This window comes from Haliotis cracherodii, unplaced genomic scaffold, assembly GCF_022045235.1.
Source record: "Haliotis cracherodii isolate W230 unplaced genomic scaffold, xgHalCrac1.p SCAF_15, whole genome shotgun sequence".
Taxonomy (NCBI): Eukaryota; Metazoa; Mollusca; class Gastropoda; order Lepetellida; family Haliotidae; genus Haliotis; species Haliotis cracherodii.
Window position 1 is genome coordinate 7795285 of NW_027266270.1, and position 20212 is coordinate 7815496.

The 20212-nt window shown below is 41.9% G+C and overlaps 2 protein-coding genes across 2 annotated transcripts in view; one reads left to right on the plus strand and one right to left on the minus strand.

The window, feature by feature from the left end:
- Positions 1 to 6244, plus strand: part of LOC139462219 (uncharacterized) — a 43581-nt gene extending 37337 nt beyond the window's left edge. The window contains exons 5-6 of the mRNA XM_071243813.1: positions 511 to 700; positions 2251 to 6244. Coding sequence (XP_071099914.1) covers positions 511 to 700; positions 2251 to 2501 — 441 coding nt within the window. The 3' untranslated portion in view covers positions 2502 to 6244. The remainder of the gene's footprint in view (positions 1 to 510; positions 701 to 2250) is intronic.
- The window catches only part of LOC139462218 (xylosyl- and glucuronyltransferase LARGE1-like), a 472136-nt gene that overhangs the window by 298333 nt on the left and 153591 nt on the right, over positions 1 to 20212 (minus strand). The window lies entirely within an intron of this gene.

Here is a 20212-nt window from a genome sequence, read left to right on the forward strand (position 1 = left end):
AAATCGGCACGACAGTTTTCGAACCGGATGTCGATTTCGTGACGCGATTTTTATTGGACTGTGCATAGACTCGTTAGTCCAGCCTAAATACTCCATAATTCCAGCCTAGTTCGGCGACTGTGGAAACTGTACTTTTATAGTCAGTTAACTCCCTTGCCTCGGGAAGATGTAGACATGCCAGAAACCTATCACTGTCGGTTGGAATCCTAGTTTGACAGATTACGTTTCTAGATTTGTCCATTCGCGGGTAATGTCTAAGATAGGCATCAGTTCGTGTTTTCCTCTCACATCAAGCTGACACTCTGTGATCTGACTAAAATAACAGTCAAGGAGGCGTTAAACCCAACTCACTCACTCACAATACATAAACTCCAATGCAGGGATCCGGACCAGTGAGGTGCACTGTAAACACAAAATGTGAAGCTCATACTGTGAGACCCCATTGTAATGTGTCTGGAATAGAGCTGGAATCGTTTTAGAACAATTCACTCCCCATTCCAATCTTTGCAGAAGCTGGATGCAGAGAAGGCTGCCAAGCCACAGAACGGGACTCCAGAAGCAATAGAATTCCGAGATGGGCGGTCCACGGGGAAATACGATCCTGGACCTTACGAGAGAAGTCCTCTGTCCTCTAGTCCACGAACTGAGTCTGTAGTCCTTCTCAGTAACAAGCCATTGTCTACAGCTCCATCAAGTCAGGGTACGTCCAGGCTTCATCCACCTGACAAATATGTTATCCAATATCCCTTGTTTCGTTTCATATAATTATATCCCGAACTTTCATGCTTCGTTTTGGACATTGATCTAATTTCGAAAACTACTTAATATACCACTGATACATGGTGAAAGTTTTCTCCAGATGATCACATGGATATCACGTGATGCAAGGAAGCAGAGAAGTAATTGAAAGGGTGGTGCAATTGTTATGGAAGAGTTACAATACATGTCATCATTTGATAATCGACTTTCTCAGTTTCCGTATGTCAATATGAGCATTTCACTTTGAAAGCAAAAACTAAATGTGTTTCTTTAGAAAGTTAATTAACAATTACGATATTTTACACTAGAGATGTGATATAGCTACCCCTAGACTCTAGAACTAGAAATTAGATCTACAATTTTTATGTCGTGGACTGTTTCTATTAGGGACAACGCTGCTGCCAATTTGTGTATTGTGATAGCGACAAGACTGATAGATCTAGTTCCGGTTAAGTTCCGGTTAAGTCAGATGACCTGATTGCATGATCGATCTGTGACGAGTTACGTCCCTTTTTCAGTCCTGTCATGATCCATGATACTAATGGATCTCTTTCAGCATGCAGTTATGTATCCGTTACAGTTTGTGGCGTCATCCCACAGATGTCTTCCGTACCTTGTAAGCTTTGGTCATGTTGACAAGGCGTACGACCTATGATCAGAAGATCCTTGTTTCGAATCCCATCACAGGACGCAGAAATAGTATGGCCTCACCATTGGCGCCAAACGTAGGGTTGATCAGATTCATTTCAAATCTGACCAAAACAAGTCTCAGATACCCTCTATACTCAGAACGTGCCTTCTGTTGACGGTGCAATATGCATCAGGTTGTGGAATCATCCCACAGATGACATCCTTACCTCGTCAGCGTGATGAAGGGGTCACCCCGTTTTTGGTCATGTGGACAAGGCGTTATCCTATTTTTATCCTAAACAGAAGTCATCCCGATGAGGTCTGTGACATTTATGAGCACTCTACTGTGTGCATTCACGTTAAGGTGACATTCCCCGCGATATAACAGAAATACTGTTCAAAGTGACATGACTCAAACTCAGCCACTCACTTAAACAAAATGGGTTCAGTGTGTATCCTGTTCTGTAGAAGTTTACGTACAAAATATTTCTCATTCTCGGTTATAGGCAATACGTCTTGATGACGTTATTGATAAACACCAACAGCGGGTATTGTCAGTACGATATCAAATTCAACATCCTTATACAATTGGGACACGGATGACCCTGACCGAGGCGCCTTGATTCGTTGTTGTCTCCCTTGGACGTGACAGAAACCTAAGCTGGTTCGAATCCCATATTGACCTAGATTATGGTTTGGCGTTTGTCAGCACCATATGGACACAGCTCGATTTCAATAAAGTGATAAACATCTAAGACTTGCACCACTTCAGGCTTGCCTGCACATTAAGCTGACACGTCGTGATATAACTGAACAGCAACCGAACTCACTCATTCACTCACAGATTTCTTTCAATTTCAGATAAGCATGTGAACGGAATTGACAAGATCAAGTACATGGATGAAACTACAGATGATGAGGCTGACTCTGCTACACCACACGACCGTCTCATCAGGGATGAGGAAGCTTCCAAGAACGCTAACGGGCAAATGGGGGCCAAATCCTTGTCTAATGACGTCATGAACAAATTTGATGACAAATTAGCCCCGATCGAGGAAGAGAGACAGCCCATGATATCCAAACAATCTGATGATGCTGAAGAAGCCAGCTAACCTCATCATGTCATTGGATTTGCCATCTGTTACGTCATGTGTGAACTTTATGGGTTTAAACAGAGTATTTTCTCTTGGGACGAGGGGTAATATGAAGAGATGTTGTGAGATTGTTGAGAGTATTATATTCGAATAATTTACATATTCACGATCTCCAAAGCATTGCATCACAATTGTAGGCTCCCGCTCCAAATTATTTGTCATCCCAAACACCTTGTGTCATCATTGTAAGTATACAGCGATGCGAGTAAGTTTTGATTTAGTTTGGTTTCTTTGAATATGTAAAATGAAACCTCGTTAATCCGGACCTAGCCTTCCCAATGAGTTTTCCACATTAACAAATCTGTTAACACATTTCCTTATCTGTGTACGGATAGTTTCACTTTTTAAACTTGTGCGTATTCCAAGGAGTAACCAATTGATGGTGGACTTTCCAGATCAAGAGGTTCCGGATTATCGAGAGTTAACTGTATGCCATTAAGGCCACGGCATGCTGGGTTGCCGTTATGTCGGGGCCACGTGAGTTGGTGTGTTTCTGTCGAGGAATGTCACCGTATTAATATTGATTATCTTAAGATTTGAGTTCAACATTTGCTTTCGTTTTGTGGAACATTTGCACTGTTATTTCAACCATTCTTAACCAGCCAATCATCAACCATTCTTTACCAGCCAAGCATCATGCATCATTGAGCGTTCAATGTCTCAATATGGCTGAAATATTGCAGACATGAGCCATTAAGCGTTCAATATATTTCATTACTTCGTTGCCTTCTCTTACATAATATCATTAAACCATGATTTGTTTTATCTCCATGGTGATCACAATAATTGTCACCAACATTCATGAGAATTGACGTATACAAAATTGTGACCAAAACGATGCGACTTCATGTACATATAGCCTTGACTTAACTTGAACGTGTATACCATTGCTTTTTATTTCGGCTAAAAGTGGCGAAGAAAACCTTGGAATCGCTTACATATTACATTGAAACATTGTAAACTGAAATTCCCTGGGACCATATCGAGTAACCCTTAGTTCGAGACAAAAGGAGTGTCGATGGATTCCGCTTGAAGTATACAATTTCGAGTTTCGAGTTGCGAGGTTTTTGTTGTATAATGGATTTTACACTGGAGTTTTGCAAGATTACATTAGGAGTATTTCTGTCACTTGAATTATTATTTGTGTTGCAAATATGGTTTTTCGTTCTGTGTAGTTCTGATCATTTAACATGCATCTGCCTCTTGTAATTCAACCCATTTGCTGAATACATCACTTTACATATGACACATGTGCACGTGTACATATACATTGGGATAAGGTTATAGTGTATAGAAACAGCGTGTAATAACCTCAGTGGAAGGGACGCCTTAGGTGAAGTTGATATGGTGCTGACCAACCCAGAATCATCATTTGGGATTCGAACCCACTTAAAGCCTTAAATGATTCCATCAACACCACCATAACTCCCCATACCAAGCCACCAACCAATCCACTCCGCCAATATTGGAACACGTATTGTTATCATGTATTTAGATGAGACTGTAAGGAACTGCATATTCATCCACATGGGACAATAGCTAAAATGTAAGTATGGAAGTACATGTCATCAATTATACTATAAGACATAAAACTTAAAAGCATCACTGCCTTTGGATGTGTAAGCTGGGTTTTGATGAATTACATGTGTTTTATTGTCGGAAAACATCTATTCAGTGCCTTTTAGTACTTGTTTAGTAGTGCATTGTGGCGCAAGTATACGGATGCTTATTATTTATTTATAAATATTTGTATTGACACTCTGTACACAAAAACACATTTGCTTCGTTTGGTTGGATATTGGCTGTACCTTATTCCTTCGGGTCTCTTAGATTAACACCTTCGTTGATTCTTTGATGAAGAAATATGGGATAAGAATTAAAATCTCGAACTTTTGTTTTTATCATTGATAGTAAATATTTTTTAATTTAAAAAACAGCCAGATATCAATCAGATTATGGCACGAGATAGTGCAATTATAATTCATTACGTTGTTGAAAAGGTCTTAATGTGACTTATGAAAACTATTCGTATGGAAACAGAAGAGAGGTGAAAGAAGTCAATCTGTAATTGTAGTATGTATCTTGAAATTATCACAAATTATGCGTCCTCTTGTTGAAGCTTTAACTTGTTCAAGAAATATTCTTGCCGATGACATAATCATGAAGAGTTTATTTTCGTGTGTGCATATCAGGTTCTTTGTCTTGATGTCAGTTTCATTTTGTTTGTTGATGTACACACCTGTAAATTACCTTCTATGTTGTTAAATGTTGATATTTATCATTGTCAATTGCAAACTCATTTCAGGTTACTGTTTGTTTTCTGTATCTTTTGCCGGCTTATACGGAGCTGTAATTTATTTGAACAGCATGCTTTAAATTTTGAAGAAAAGTATCACAAAAATATTATTACTTGGTCACTTGCATTATTGTATGATGGAGTTCGATGTCAATGTTCAATCATAACGTGTTGATCTAGTCTGCGGTTGTGAGATATTTGTTATAGCAGGGATGCGTACACGTTTGTGAACGTGGGTATACTTAGGTTAAAAGCAAGCATACTTCGAACGCGACCAAGGCGCGAAATGGTCGCGTCTCGGTCGCGTCTCGGTCGCGATCTATGCACGTTTGTCTTCAGTGGTAGTGGACGAAAACATCTCAGATGGTTTTTTTTCCAAGAGCGATAGAAAAAGCGGACACGTCTTGCATGGCTGAGAAAAAAAGCTTTTGCAACTTTCTGGTTCCCTTTCTGTTTGTCCATTGGTTCTCGACGATAATATATTGAATTTCCTCATACACTTGCCTCTTACCGAATCATTTATCGATGATTTACAATGACCTACTAATACTGATACGTTTCTGAAATCAGTTCGACCAAACACAATATACGTAAAACAACCCAATGGACCTTGGCATAAAAAATCAAATACAGATTATTTAATCTTTTTTTTTAATGTTTGGATAGTATTACAAACAGTGTAATATGGTTATAACCAACTCCGTAGTTTCTAGTTTCTTACTCGGGAAACCTTTCTGATATTTTTGATTCTCCAGCAATTCATATACGTTTGATTTGAATACCTATACCATGTATTTTTTGAAGAACTCAAAATATCTTTTTGGACTTGTGCCAAATGTTGTGTACGTATTTGGTACTCGAGTTGGGCAGCTCTCTCTACGAAGATTTTAAAGAGCGTCAAAAGTTCGGGGCTGCAACATTCAGCAAAGTTGTAAAAACAAATTAAGGTAGACGGTTGGAGGAAATTTCCCTATTTTAACGAATCAGTGACAGAAATCATGTCCGATGCAATTCCCTATTTTGCCTTGTACCATATGTTCCCGTTTTTTTTAATGAAAAAAATACTTGCCTTTGCATGTGTTTGTGATGGGTACTATGGGTGGGGCAGGATACGCTCACCTTTTCGTGAACACCTGGTATCATCACTTTCTGATAGTGTTTCAAAAACACATGCCCACGATAAAGTCGGAATCGTATAATGGAGATTTCTTTTGATTGTGGACGTGTTTCTTGTCGTTTTTAATTAATAAATAATTATCATTTATGTCTAATCGTACACATGAGGAAGCCTTAAATGTCGAAACATGAAAAACTCTTTGCTCCTTGAAAGTCTTCGTTTCTTGGAATGTATGTCGATGTATATTTTGTTGATGTTTTTATTGAATGGTGTCTGTGTATAGCCGAGATAGAGAAATAAATAAATATATGTTTTGTTACACAGGGTTATTGTTTTTGTCATTAAACATCTTAGCCTATGATGAACTTCATTAATGCAATACTCGTCTTATGAAGGACATTAATCTGTTTCGATGATCAGATCTTATTCTGATACTTATACCAATAAATCACAACAAAATGCTAACGAATCAATATCGTAAATGTGTCGCAGGACAGAGACAACTGGCCTAATCCTAGATATAAGTGAGTGAGTGAGTATGGTTTTACGCCGCTTTTAGCAATATTCCAGCAATATGACGGCGGGGGACACCAGAAATGGGCTTCACACATTGTACCCATGTTGGGAATCGAACCCGGGTCTTCGGCGTGACGAGCGAACGCTTTAACCAATAGGCTACCTCAATATTTATGATTGAGGAAAAAACACATTCATCCAAACAATATTCATACGCACAGAAAAGAATTTTCTGGGCGTATGCCATTCAGCAACATTTCTCAACTAATAGGATTGCAGCACAATTTCATTTTACAATACTTCATGTATCATATGGACGGGGGGCACGGGGGGCCCAGTCGTCTAAGGCGCCGCGATTCGCTGTGCAGAGTTGCGTCCCTTGGGCACGCCAGAAACCTATGATTGTGGGTTCGAATCCCGGTTCGCCCCGATTATGTTTCTAGGCTTGTCAGCACCATACCCGTGCTCGTGGGTTTCACCGAAGTGGTAAACATCTGAGACCTGCATCACTTCGGGATTTCCTCCAACATTAAACTGACACGCCGTGATATAACTGGAATTCTGTTAAAAGCGGCGCTAAACCCAACTCACTCATTCATATCGACGGTGCAAAAAATACGCGAGCCAAACGCAAACATTCCACAGCTCTGTGTGTAGTATGTTCCATCCTGCTAACACTTAAAGAAATTAATATCAAAGAGACGGTAAACCAGTAACATGGGTTTGAGTCTACTACATTACCTCTACGTGGGAGTAGAGGGCCATTCGGCCGGTTCCCAGTGTTTCAAGTGACAGTGAAGGTTGTAGACGAGATATATGATTGATTAACATGGCGTATTTGAGACAGGCCGATCTGTAATGAGCGTAATGTGTGAGCATGACATTATACGCACATGGCGTTACGTGGGAATTTCACTGTGCTTAGCAAAGACATGCTGACATGTCATTCCTCGGCCGATCAGGCTGACTCGGAAGGTGCTCGGATTACGCGACGTGACGCGGGAGAAGTTGTATCATTATCACGAGGGGTATACGTGGTTTTATGCGTCCCTCGTGAGGTTTTATTTCAACAGGCAGCTTTTTGCTTCGAAGCGGGGGTTAAGGGATTTTTTTTCTCGCGCTCAAAAATCCTTGTATAGTCTGTTCTTTTCGCGGCGGGTATAAGGGATTTAATGTCCCGCTCAGAAATGTGCTGCCTGTTTTCTTCGGTTCAGGGTATAACTGGTGTATTCTTACACTCAGAACTGCAAGTGCACCCTGTTTTCTTCGTGGCGGGGTATAAGGGGTGTATTCGTCCAATCAGAACTACACGTGCACCCTGTTTCCTTCGCGGCGGGGTATAAGGATCTATTCTCCCACTCAGATTTTTTTCCCTCACAGACGGGAAACATGGTATTTTATCCAGATCACGTAAACCAACCAGATCTCAACATTCTGATATTGAGGTAAGATTATGGCATATATCCGACTCACGAATGCATTATCTAATCTGGGATTAAAATTTTCAACCAATTACGATAATTCTTACATCTAATTAATGCCTGATCATACGTTAACTGTGTATGAATACGATACACATCTACTCATGTACTCCGAATTTGAGTTTGCCTGAATGATAATATCATCTGACCATCATGCATGTAATTAGAGGAACATCATGTATAAATACGATAAAATGTATGGCCATGTTATTATAATTTAAATCTTTAAGTGACGAAATACGTATCTGAAAAAAAATAAGGTAATGTCTCATTCGAGTGACATAACGTGTTAATTAAATTAGGTGCAACTCTTGTCAGTAACTGACAATGCGAAAACGCTTTAGATGCAGGCTAATTGTTATTACCTGGGCAAGCAGTATCATGGTTCATGGCCGAAGTGTCGAAAACCTTTGTAGCAGGACCGAACTATGCAGTGGCGAAATTGTAATGTTGCCATGTTCAGTACTGACATTCGAAAAGTCAAATTTCGCGCATCACTGCCCAGGACCCAACTGTCGAAAATGTGAAGGGTTTAGAAGAGATTAATAAAGCAATGTGTACCGAATAAACTTTTGGTCGTGTCGGCCTTTTTCTTCCAGATAGAAAGAGTATTACGAATTACAAAAGTCAAAGTAAACAGAGTTTTGAGATCAAAGGGAGATGAAGTTTTAATTTGTGTAAGTATTGTTACAAATATATTGTATGTGTAAAAGATTAGGACATTGTCAGGGAGTTCACGCAACTTCAGATAAGCTTCACAGGGAATACCTATAGACACAGTAGCTTGCATTATTGAGGATACACGTTTAAAACAACAACACTGCAAGGAGACATCCTACTGGCGATCTATAGAGAAGATCTGTAAGGCAACACTGCAAGGAGACATCCTACTGGCGATCTATAGAGAAGATCTGTAAGGCAACACTGCAAGGAGACATTCTACTGGCGATCTATAGAGAAGACCTGTAAGGCAACACTGCAAGAAGACATCCTACTGGCGATCTATAGAGAAGATCTGTAAGGCAACACTGCAAGGAGACATCCTACTGGCGATCTATAGACAAGACCTGTATGGCAACACTGCAAGGAGACATCCTACTGGCGATCTATAGAGAAGATCTGTAAGGCAACACTGCAAGAAGACATCCTACTGGCGATCTATAGAGAAGATCTGTAAGGCAACACTGCAAGAAGACATCCTACTGGCGATCTATAGAGAAGATCTGTAAGGCAACACTGCAAGGAGACATCCTGCTGGCGATCTATAGAGAAGATCTGTAAGGCAACACTGCAAGGAGACATCCTACAAGACCTGTAAGGCAACACAGCAAGGAGACATTCTACTGGCGATCTATAGAGAAGACCTGTAAGGCAACACTGCAAGGAGACATCCTACTGGCGATCTATAGAGAAGATCTGTAAGGCAACACTGCAAGAAGACATCCTACTGGCGATCTATAGAGAAGATCTGTAAGGCAACACTGCAAGGAGACATCCTACTGGCGATCTATAGACAAGACCTGTATGGCAACACTGCAAGGAGACATCCTACTGGCGATCTATAGAGAAGACCTGTAAGGCAACACTGCAAGGAGACATCCTACTGGCGATCTATAGAGAAGACCTGTAAGGCAACACTGCAAGGAGACATCCTACTGGCGATCTATAGACAAGATCTGTAAGGCAACACTGCAAGGAGACATCCTACTGGCGATCTATAGAGAAGACCTGTAAGGCAACACTGCAAGGAGACATCCTACTGGCGATCTATAGACACGATCTGTAAGGCAACACTGCAAGGAGACATCCTACTGGCGATCTGTAGACAAGATCTGTAAGGCAACACTGCAAGGAGAAATTCTACTGGCGATCTATAGCCAAGATCTGTAAGGCAACACTGCAAGGAGACATTCTACTGGCGATCTATAGACAAGATCTGTAAGGTAACACTGCATGGCGACATCCTACTGGCGATCTAAGGACAAGACCTGTAAGGCAGCACTGCAAGGATACATCCTACTGGCGATCTGTAGACAAGACCTGTAAGGTAACACTGCAAGGAGACATCCTACTGGCGATCTATAGAGGAGACCTGTAAGGCAACACTACAAGGAGACATTCTACTGGCGATCTGTAGAGGAGACCTGTAAGGCAACACTACAAGGAGACATCCTACTGGCGATCTATAGAGGAGACCTGTAAGGCAACACTACAAGGAGACATCCTACTGGCGATCTAAGGACAAGACCTGTAAGGCAACACTGCAAGGATACATCCTACTGGCGATCTGTAGACAAGACCTGTAAGGCAACACTACAAGGAGACATCCTACTGGCGACGTATAGACAAGACCTGTAAGGCAACACTACAAGGAGACATCCTACAAGACCTGTAAGGCAACACTGCAAGGAGACATCCTACTGGCGATCTATAGACACGATCTGTAAGGCAACACTGCAAGGAGACATCCTACTGGCGATCTATAGAGAAGACCTGTAAGGCAACACTGCAAAGAGACATCCTACTGGCGATCTGTAGCCAAGATCTGTAAGGCAACACTGCAAGGAGACATTCTACTGGCGATCTATAGCCAAGATCTGTAAGGCAACACTGCAAGGAGACATTCTACTGGCGATCTATAGACAAGATCTGTAAGGTAACACTGCATGGCGACATCCTACTGGCGATCTATAGACAAGACCTGTAAGGCAACACTGCAAGGATACATCCTACTGGCGATCTGTAGACAAGACCTGTAAGGCAACACTACAAGGAGACATCCTACTGGCGACGTATAGACAAGACCTGTAAGGCAACACTACAAGGAGACATCCTACAAGACCTGTAAGGCAACACTGCAAGGATACATCCTACTGGCGATCTGTAGACAAGACCTGTAAGGCAACACTACAAGGAGACATCCTACAAGACCTGTAAGGCAACACTGCAAGGAGACATCCTACTGGCGATCTATAGACAAGACCTGTTAGGCAACACTGCAAGGAGACATTCTATTGGCGATCTATAGACAAGACCTGTAAGGCAACACTACAAGGAGACATCCTACAAGACCTGTAAGGCAACACTGCAAGGAGACATGCTACTGGCGATCTATAGAGGAGACCTGTAAGGCAACACTGCAAGGAGACATCCTACAGGCGATCTATAGAGGAGACCTGTAAGGCAACACTGCAAGGAGACATCCTACTGGCGATCTATAGAGGAGACCTGTAAGGCAACACTGCAAAGAGACATTCTACTGGCGATCTATAGAGGAGACCTGTAAGGCAACACTGCAAAGAGACATCCTACTGGCGATCTATAGACAAAACATGTAAGGCAACACTGCAAGGAGACATCCTACTGGCGATCTATAGACAAGACCTGTAAGGCAACACTGCAAGGAGACATCCTACTGGCGATCTATAAACAAGACACGTAAGGCAATACTGCAAGGAGACATCCTACTGGCGATCTATAGAGGAGACCTGTAAGTCAACACTGCAAGGAGACATTCTACTGGCGGTCTATAGAGAAGACCTGTAAGGCAACACTGCAAGAAGACATTCTACTGGCGATCTATAGAGAAGACCTGTAAGGCAACACTGCAAGGCGACATCCTACTGGCGATCTATAGACAAGATCTGTAAGGCAACACTGCAAGGAGACTTTCTACTGGCGATCTAATAGAGAAGACCTGTAAGGCAACACTGCAAGGAGACATCCTACTGGTGATCTATAGCCAAGATATGTAAGGCAACACTGCAAGGAGACGTCCTACTGGCGATCTATAGACAAGATATGTAAGGCAACACTGCAAGGAGACATCCTACTGGCGATCTAGAGACAAGACCTGTAAGGCAACACTGCAAGGAGACATTCTACTGGCGATCTAGAGACAAGATCTGTAAGGCAACACTGCAAGGAGACTTTCTACTGGCGATCTAATAGAGAAGACCTGTAAGGCAACACTGCAAGGAGACATCCTACTGGTGATCTATAGCCAAGATATGTAAGGCAACACTGCAAGGAGACATCCTACTGGTGATCTGTAGAGGAGACCTGTAAGGCAACACTGCAAGGAGACATCCTACTGGCGATCTATAGAGAAGACCTGTAAGGCAACACTGCAAGGAGACATCCTACTGGCGATCTATAGACACGATCTGTAAGGCAACACTGCAAGGCGACATCCTACTGGCGATCTATAGACAAGACCTGTAAGGCAACACTGCAAGGAGACATGCTACTGGCGATCTATAGACAAGATCTGTAAGGTAACACTGCAAAGAGACATTCTACCGGCGATCTATAGCCAAGATCTGTAAGGTAACACTGCATGGCGACATCCTACTGGCGACCTATAGACAAGATCTGTAAGGTAACACTGCAAGGAGACATCCTACTGGCGACCTATAGACAAGATCTGTAAGGTAACACTGCAAGGAGACATTCTACTGGCGACCTATAGACAAGATCTGTAAGGCAACACTGCAAGGAGACATGCTACTGGCGATCTATAGACAAGATCTGTAAGGTAACACTGCAAGGCGACATCCTACTGGCGATCTATAGACAAGACCTGTAAGGCAACACTGCAAGGAGACATCCTACTGGCGATCTATAGACAAGACCTGTAAGGCAACACTGCAAGGAGACATCCTACTGGCGATCTATAGACAAGACCTGTAAGGCAACACTGCAGGCCAAGGACGACCTTGTAAGCCACCTGGCGTCAGTTTAGATGACGTTTCCCCTAAACTGTGTATTAAACTCATGGTAAAGAGTATGATACAATACGAAACAGTTTAACGTGCTTAATCTATGTTAGTGATGTCATTTGTTTATACATTTGTTACATTAATTCTATTAAACCGTTGCAATATATGCAAACCCATTACAAACACTGTACTGTCTTATCCAAAAACTACCTCTATTTTAGATTTCTACACTTCGGGCTGACAACAATGATATTCTATTTCAAATCTTTGCCCGAAACAAAATTTTGAGAGTAGTAAGTTTGTTATTAAACTGTGATAAGTGTACATGTTTATATGCTTTTGCGTAATATATCTGTGGAGAAACCTTTACTGAATTTTAATGAATTGAGAAGCAAAGGCCACTTTTGTGGGATTTTGCATTAACAGGAAAACAAGATCTATAAAACCTTGAGAATTCAGTTGGCAGTTGTTAAATAAGACGAGCTCTACATGTGATAAACTGAGAGACTGGGGATAATATGTCAAAGCTCATAATCTTCGACTTTAAGTACGCCGTGTTAATATAACCGTTTCTTTTACAGCCTGAATTATAAACTGACGTCCCAAAGAAACTTTACCAACTGAAAATATAAATTTCAGACAATGTATATTTTTTTTCCGATGAAGTCTATCTAAATCACATAACCTAAACACAGCAATTGTGTATGCAGAAAATGTTAATCGCCTGATACATGTTTGCGAGATAACACGCGAAAAAGTGAAAAACACGTGCACCACAGACAACTGCAAATGCACGTGCGGGTAAGGGTATAAAACGATTGCAACGGCAAGTCAGACATCCACAGTGATATAAAAACACAAAAGAAATGCCACGACTCACAGTCGAACAACGAGCCTTGGGTATGGTACGGATGGGAGCCACCCACGCCCATATTGCACGAACCTTCGGTTGCTCCCGTTTTGCCGTTACCAACTTGATGCAACGTTACAGACAGACAGGGCGGACCGCTGACAGTCCAAGAACAGGCAGACCAAGGGTGACCACGCCCCATGATGAGCGGTACTTGCGTACCTTGCACCTCCGAAATCGCTTCCTGACAGTGACGTCATCGGCGACAAATGCCTTAGGCCACAGGGCAGTGGCCAGGAGACTCAGGGCTCATGGAATCAGGGCTTTTAGACCATACAGAGGACAGCTATTGATAGCGCAACATTGTCGTGTTGTCTTGTAGAAGAGATTACAGACTATGTGACAAAGATGCTGATGACTTTGCACGAGTGTTTGTTAAATATGTCAAGCCAATGTTTAAGATGGTGTTCAACTAACTCTCAATACATTAGCATTACCATTCTGCATATTTAATGCAAAATAATATGTTGTTCTGATAAATGTTCATCTATTAATTTCTGCTTTTGTTGTACTCTTCTTTATGGAGGAATAAAAGGTTATATATATATATTGACAGCGCAACATTGTCGTCTGCGATTGAGATGGGCCCGGACGTTGGCAACGACGTGACTGGCAGAGGGTTGTCTTCACCAACGAAAGTCGATTCTGTATGTTTAGGGTTGATGGAAGACAACGTGTTTACCGCCGAAGGGGTGAACGAACGGCGGCGTGTTGCGTGCAGGAGGTCGTACCATATGCTGGAGGGAGTGTCATGGTGTGGGGAGGAATCTGTGGGCAGGAGAGGACACTGCTGGTCATCGTTGACGGAAACTTGACAGCTCAGCGTTACATGGATAACATTCTTCCTCCAGTTGTCCTACCATTTCTCCAACAGCAGTCACGTGGTGTCATTTATCAGCACTATACAAACTAAACAAGTATGGGAACACCCATATATTGTACCATACTACATAAACACACCATTCAATGTTAATTAGGAGATGGTGACTTGAGGCGGAGTGGAGGCGGTTGGGTGACCTAGTGGTTAAAGCGTTCGGCTCATCACACCAAAGGCCCGGGTTCGAAGCGTGATGCCCAGGGCCTAGACTTTCGAAACGATCTTACCGTTAAAATTATCGTAAAGTTATCGTAAGGAAATCGTAGGCTGTCGTAGCCTATTTTCGAAACTATCGTAGACCTAAGATATCGTAAGACTGTCAAAATTCTAAGTTAGCCCTGTACCTGACGTAAGTTAATTTTATCTTCATCTGCCCACGCCATGTTGCTGAAATGTTGCTATAAAGCGGCGAAAAACAATACTCATCAACACACTGGAACAAGATAGTTCTCTGTAGACGCAGTAGTTGTAGTTGTATTTTATGCGCGCTTCAAGGATGGATTTTAAGATGTGTTAGGTGAGGTGAAATGGGGTTTAACGTCGCGTCCAAGATTATTGCACTTATATAGCGACGTGCATGTACGTGTGTGTGTTTGTGTGGCTGTTTGTACTAGTCCGGACAGATGCCGATTTATAGTGCTAGCTCACTGTGATACCATGTCACAGTTGAACATGAATACCCTACTCAGACACAGTATACTGACTCCGAGCTGACCAGTCCTTGTTTTAGCCCCTTAATGCCGAGCGCCAGACAGGGTAACAACAAGTACCATCGTTTTACGTCTTTTGGTATGACGCGGCCGGGGATCGAACTCCGGACCTTCCGCTCTCCGGGCGGACGCTCTACCACTAGACCACGGAGTTAAGATGTGTTAACAATTATAATAAAGTATACAATAATGTTCTTTGAGAGCAACTCGGCTGAAAAAACATAAAAAAAACATCAGCTTCAATCCAGTTTGGTTGACAATAGGCATTACCTATAAAACTGGGCATCAATGCTGGTGAATCCAGCAAAGTTCGGAACTGACTGGAAGAGTTGGGAGAATCATATGTTTCAAATACGTGACACTGTTCTTTTCGTACATGGTTAGGCCCCGTGTTTGTAAAGTGAACACTTCACTTGCCTTTGCATGTGTTTGTGACGGCTGCCAACGGTGGGGCAGGATACGCTCGCCTGCTTACAAACACCTGGTATCATAACTATTTGGTAGTGATTTATTAACACATGGACATGCTAGAGTTGGAATCATACTTTTTTGCAGATATTTCTCCTGCAGGGGTTTGTAGCTTTTTTTCATTTAACAGTCCCGCTATGGCTGACCAAGAACGTAGATAAAAACCTCATTCATATATAAAATAGAATAATCAGTTCGATTATCCTACTGGACAGGTTCCATTGGATGTAAAAGGCATGATTTTTGTTGTTGTTTGGTTTGTAGTTTAACGCCGCACTCAGCAATATTCCAGCTATATGACGGCGGTCTGTAAATAATCAAGTCTGGACCAGACAATCCAGTGATTAATATCATGAGCATCGATCCACACAAATGGGATCGATGACATGCATCAACCAAGTCAGCGAGCCTGACCACCCGATCCCGTTAGTCGCCTTTTAGGACAAGCATGGTCACCTTTTACGTCAAGCATGGGTTGCTGAAGACCTATTCTACCCTGGAATCTTCACGGGTCGTAAAAGAAATGATAACGGTGAAAATTATATGAATCGATCAGTGAAGACCAGTGATGACACCAGGTATTCGAGAAAGCATAAACATATCCTGCCCTATTGGTAGCATCGGACACTCACACACTTTGCATAAACATGTCAGTGTTTGTTACCTTAAGCCGCATATACAAAATATATGATGTGTAGAATAAAGCACGTCCGATGATTTTTATGACATTTAAAATCCGCATCCGCTGGATAAAACCAAGGGGCGTCAGGATAACAGTTTTAAATATCATAAAAAACCGAGGGGAAGAGTTTTATCTAAATTATAAACCGGAAAAGAAACTTAAGGTAATATTCATAAATTTCCTTGAACCTTAGGAAACGGGCGTAAAATATCTGTTTCTGGCCTGGGGTGCTTGAAAAAAGACATTATTGCATTGATTTATCAGCGCGTCGGTAGCCAAGTGGTACACTCACTCACTGGGCTACAGATACGAAGTTTGCATGTTCGTTCCGTGGAAATATAAAGAAAACATTTGTCATTTGATTTTACATTTCATTACATTGTGTTAAAATGCAAAATAAATTGAAAGAGAAACATTTATATGTTACAATCAGAACAAAAGTCGTATTAATAAAATTCCTGGGATATTAAATAAAATCACAGGATTATTATAACATCCTTGTTTATTAGATTTAACCAGACTGAGACCAAGAGAGTGACGTCACCGGAGGTTTATAAGACAAGTTCCGTCTCACCACCCAAAAACAAATGTCATTATTAGAAGGTCTGAAAATTAAAACGTTTCTGGTGCATATGAATAAAGCTATCTTCTTGCGTGTTGTGACGACAAAAAACGGTAGATGTTCCAGACACCGTGATTTAAACAGAGTAACGAGAAAGTATATTCCCGAATTACCCCTTATACTATTGAATGCTAAGCTAACGATGTAAACAGTGCATGCAGGAAGAGTGTTAGGTTCCCAATCAGACACTCAGAACACTGCCATAAGCTGGGACACCCAACATGACAATCGTACATGACGTCAATCGGTCTTCAAATGCACACCGTATGTCTTGATATATGCCTGATATAACACGGACGATGACTTGATGACACTCAATGGCAGATCTGTTGGTATTGATCAACATAATTACATGTATGACCCCATCTTAACCTGACCTATCAATTACACTTTATGCCGTCGTAAGCATTTACTTTCGTTCTGGTCTGTAGCTGTTCGCGTGCCTCTCTATCGTCTCTACTTCGGGCTGGCTCAGATTTCAACGTTTGACTAGAATTCCATGTTCATTGTAAAGCTTCGACGTAGGTCACACAGGGCTTCAATAGGACTCCAGTAAAAGAAGGAATATGTTTTGTTTCGGGAACACCTTGTCCGTTGTCAACAGTTTGATAATAAATTCTTCATTGCAGCGATGCTGTTATACATCACAGTTATCCAGCTACAAAACGCCGGCTTGTAAATAATCTTGACCAGAAAATCCCGTTGACAACACAAGCAGCGATCCAAGGTGGCAAGAACAATGACAAAAAGCCAGTTAACACTCTGCACCCTGTCTTGATTTCGACCAGCACTAATGGAGTTCTATCATACATTAGACTCCGCAGTGGGGGACTAACCATTGCAATATCTGATCACTTTAGTCATAAACATGTGGGTTTGGGGTTTTGCATGAATATTGCTAAAAGCGGCGTAAAACCATAATCACTCACTCAAGTGAACAACCGCCTCTGTGGTACAGTGGTGGGTTGGTTGGTTGTATAAAGCCACACAAGTCTGAAAATAATCGAGTCTGGACCAGACAATCAAGTGATAGATATCATAAGCATCGATCCACGCAATTGGGATCGATGGCATGCATCAATCAAGTCAGCGAGCCTGACCACCCGATCCCGTGAGTCGCCTTTTACGACAAGCATAGTCGCCTTTTACGGCAAGCATGGGTTGCTGAAGACCTATTCTACCCTGGAATCTTCACGGGTCTAATAGATTGTCACCCTGCCTGGCACGCCCGCCCGCCCGCCCGCCCGCACACACGCACGCGCACAGACACACACACGCTTTGCACGTAGCCATGGCGATAGGTTAGCAGGTCACGTTCAACCCTATACACATCACCCCAACTCAAAGTGAACACTTGAATTGCCTTTGCGTGTGTTCAAGAACAGATCACATGGGTTCTACTAAATATGAATGGGCGGTAGTTGGCTTACGGTTAGAGCCTTCACCGCTTAAACCGAAAGCCTTGGTTCGATTCCCCACGTGGGTACAATGTTAGAGGCCTGTTTCTGGTGTCCCCTGACATGATATTGGCAGAATATTACAAAAAGCAGCCTCAAACCATTCTCTTAACCACACTCAAACGTTAACGGCACACACCGAATTCAAGCGAACATGTTCTTAAAATGATAATTACACAAAGCGTACACCAGACACATATATCCTGAGTGTGACATCTGTTATTATATTTATCTGAAGTAAAACATCAACCTAATTGAGAAACCTCTTTAAAAAAATCCCCTAAGAAACCAAAAGGTCTAGGAAACTTTCACTTCAGTTTGATTTGTGAATACCATAAAACAAAAGGAAAGGGATATTCATATACAATTTCAACGGAAAGTGAAAACAGATTTACATTACAATCACATGATAAGGAAAATAGTTAATATCCCTTTTACAGCAAAATAATAGCGGCAAAAACTTGAGCCAAGATATCTCTACTAAAATCAGAGTCAGCAAGTGTTTGAAGGCTCAAAGTGAAACACATTCACCCACATTGTTGAGGGTGTAGAGTTTCAAAGTATGACCCCCACGTGTTTTCTGGGCAATTCCAATAATCCCCCCCTTTGCATGACTTCCTGGTTGGACCGTTTACTTTTTTGTTGGAGGACAACCGCAAACCGCTTCACAAACATGAATCTTTTATTGATATGTTTACAGACCCATTTGTGATAATGTGCATGAATGTCATACTACAAACTGTCTGTATATGGGTCAACTGGCATATTGCTGAACGTATTGGTCCGTCTGTCTGTTTATCTACACGTTTAGCTAGGGATTCAAAATTTCTTTATATATATATTTATCTGTCAGCTCAGGCGCAGCGGCACCCGGGGCTTTCCTTCCACATTAAACTGACACGCCGCGATATAACTGTAATACTGTTAAAAGCGGCGTTAAACCAAATTCACTCACTCAATCACTCAATCACTCACTGACTCAGGTGGAGCGTACTTAGTGAGCAACAGTACCTTGGCGCTACATTAATTGCGCAATGACTGAACTTATATATGTTTGTGTTACCAGGGCCCGATTGCACATAGCGATCTCAGCTCTAAGACTATCGTAAGCCTATGTTAAAGTATGGTAGTTCCGATCATGCTAGCGCTTACATCGCTTTGTGCAAGTGGGCCCGGGTGTCTCTCGTGTACAATTTATGACTCATTCATGTTAGAAAATGTTATCGTCAAGGAATATGTTTGGCTCTTTTAACTCCGACAATTTCAAAAACCGATCATTTGATTGACCTCAATAGCTCCCCGAAGATTTACCATGACCCAGAGAGAAAATAAGAGAAACTAGTGTGGTTGTTTTGAGCGCTACTTTTGATGGCTTAAATGAAAGATTAGACATTTTGTTGAGGATTTTCTTATCGTCAATATGTGCGTGATGAAGAATCCAGTTTCCCATGATCTGACCCAAAGGTCAAGGTGGATCATGTGTGTTTCGGCTCCATGCTTCCGGTAACCATTGTTGACAGTGAATTCAGCCATACTTCGGCAGTGGGCTCAGCCTTTTAACTTTTAAATGACAGGCCTTTTTCGAAAAAATACGGTGGGGTGCGCTTAAAATACAAAATTATCAAAATCGCAAAACATGACACCATGTTATTAGTTCTGTACACGTCAGTATGATGTGTGTACTTCAGATGGGGAAGGGGAGAGCTCTCTTACAGTCAAGACACCAACCACACAGGTCACCAACCACACAGGTCACCGACCACGCAGGTCACCAACCACACATCACCAACCACACAGGTCACCAACCACACA